We start from the raw sequence: 1,961 nt of genomic DNA, 5'->3' as shown, positions 1-1,961 counted from the left end.
TCAATTAAATAATTTCAGGCACAAATAAAGATGAAAATGTGGTTGGGGTTGGGGGTTGCATGATGTTTTTCGTAGACTTTCATATGCCACTGCGGACACGGAGAGTCATGCAACTGCTGCTGCTGCTGTCTGGCAAGACAATTTTAATGCCACAAAATTTTAATTGAGCTAATCTGAAAAACCACAGGCTTCGCCTTGGCTAACGAGCCAGATGTCAGCTGGCAGTTGGCTTGTCTGTCTAATTTGCCAGCATACACATGTTGCACGCTGCACGTTGCAAGCGCAGCCAGTGAAGTGAAGTCAAGAGGCATTAGACTGAACATAATGATAATTGCTTTCTCGAAAAGATTAGCCCAGTTGGCCATGGAAAAAACGATAGTCCGGTGCAGCAGTTAATTTCCACACTGATTTACAAACAGATCAAACATTTGAAAGTAGCCGAAAACCACTAAAAATGGACGCCGATGAAAGCTTCTTGGATCAACGTTCGCTTATAATGGATGTAATGAGACAGCTGGATGACATTCTGAATGCCAATAAAATGGAGTATATATTTTTTGAAAAATTATTAATAGATCTGCTAATCTAAATAATCCCTTATTCATACCACAGCACTGGCACCAAAGGCAAGGAGGAGAAAAAGCCGGAAGTTGATCCCTCAGAAGGTGTGACGGACACCAGTTTTGTGGTCTTCTTCCGGGATATTCGAAAGAAATCTTCGCGGCACTTTAAAAGGATCCAAAAGAACTCGAATACCAATCAAATCACCTGCATGCGGCAGATTGACACCTCGCCAAAGGATCGCGCAGAAGCTCGACGAGATCGCGAAGTAGTAGCAGATAGTTTTCGCAGGCGGGGATAAAACTAAAAAATATTTATAATTATGTAACTAACTTTATTTCGATATATTTAACAGATTGGGCAACGAGGAATACCGACGCACCAACTATGAAAAGGCCATTTATAACTATTCAAAGGCCATTCAGTATGTGTCCGATTCGCCAGTTCTTTATTGCAATAGAGCCCTGGCCAAAATCAAGTAAGTATCTTTAAAGTGGGGTTTTGAAAAGATCGATACATTTGACTATCGATAGTGGCCATCATCGATTTTAACGATAGCTAGAAGCAATAAACAAAAAATTACCAACACTAAGGTAAACTTATAAAATGCCCTTGCAAATTTATGATTAACTAATCGTTATCGATAATATCAGTAGTGCCATCAGATTTTTTAGAAACCCTCCTTTAAAGGGGTGCCTAAAAAAGAATAAAATATTAACTACCCCCAGAAAAAGAGACTTTAAACTGGCGCTTTTTGATCTGGACTATGTGATCTTCAAGCTGGATCCGATACACTTGAAGGCCTGGCTTTATAGAGCCGGAGCTCTGGCTCGCCTTAACAATGAGGCGGAGTCCAATATTGCCATTGCCAATGCTCGTCTATTCAACAGATCACAGAAGGACCAAAAGTACATTGACTATTTTTTGGAGAAACTAAAAACCGAATTCTAGAGCCGACAACCGATTTATAATTTGCTTAATTAATGCAATTTTGAAATCAGTTGTGTTGTAATTCATTTGGGGAAGCCAATAAAAGCATATCAAGGAGAAACAAATTTGATTTCAAATTTCAATCAAATAACGAATGCATTTCCTGCCATTTCATTTGGTGTCACTTTCCTCTGCAGTTCCGCCCACATTTCATAAACACAAAATTTGCTGGAAAATGTTTTCCTTTTTTTCTTTATTTTTGTTACATCCACTACACAACTGCTAACACACAACTCTTTTTGTTGGCGGCAAATGAAATTTGCAATTTTTTGCATAAATTCAATAAAAATTCCTATTGTCATGAGAATATTTGCCAATACAATATACAGCCGAGGGGGATGGGCAGGGGGGTTGTGTTTGTGCCGCCCCCTCCAACTTCAAGCTGGGATAAGGGCCACTTATACGCTTCG

General features: G+C 39.5%; 1 protein-coding gene across 1 annotated transcript; it reads left to right on the top strand.

Annotated features, from left to right (window-relative positions):
* The first annotated feature begins 360 nt into the window (after window positions 1-360).
* Window positions 361-1,612, top strand: LOC108065736 (tetratricopeptide repeat protein 12). Its single transcript, XM_017153870.3, has 4 exons — window positions 361-546; window positions 613-852; window positions 917-1,039; window positions 1,290-1,612. Exons 1-4 carry the CDS (start codon window positions 455-457, stop codon window positions 1,510-1,512), a joined length of 678 nt encoding a protein of 225 aa, XP_017009359.1. The 5' UTR covers window positions 361-454; the 3' UTR covers window positions 1,513-1,612.
* Window positions 1,613-1,961: the final 349 nt, after the last annotated feature.

This window comes from Drosophila takahashii, chromosome 3R (assembly GCF_030179915.1).
Source record: "Drosophila takahashii strain IR98-3 E-12201 chromosome 3R, DtakHiC1v2, whole genome shotgun sequence".
In the NCBI taxonomy this organism is placed as follows: Eukaryota; Metazoa; Arthropoda; class Insecta; order Diptera; family Drosophilidae; genus Drosophila; species Drosophila takahashii.
Note: the sequence above shows the minus strand (reverse complement) of the source record. Positions and strands in the feature narration are given on the sequence as shown.

Bases quoted from the DNA above. Each gene is read 5' to 3' on its own strand.
- LOC108065736 (XM_017153870.3), top strand. From the start codon at position 455: ATGGACGCCGATGAAAGCTTCTTGGATCAACGTTCGCTTATAATGGAT. The intron at 547-612 runs GTATATATTTTT...TTCATACCACAG, and splicing joins CTGAATGCCAATAAAATGGA to CACTGGCACCAAAGGCAAGG. The intron at 1,040-1,289 runs GTAAGTATCTTT...AACTACCCCCAG, and splicing joins AGAGCCCTGGCCAAAATCAA to AAAAAGAGACTTTAAACTGG.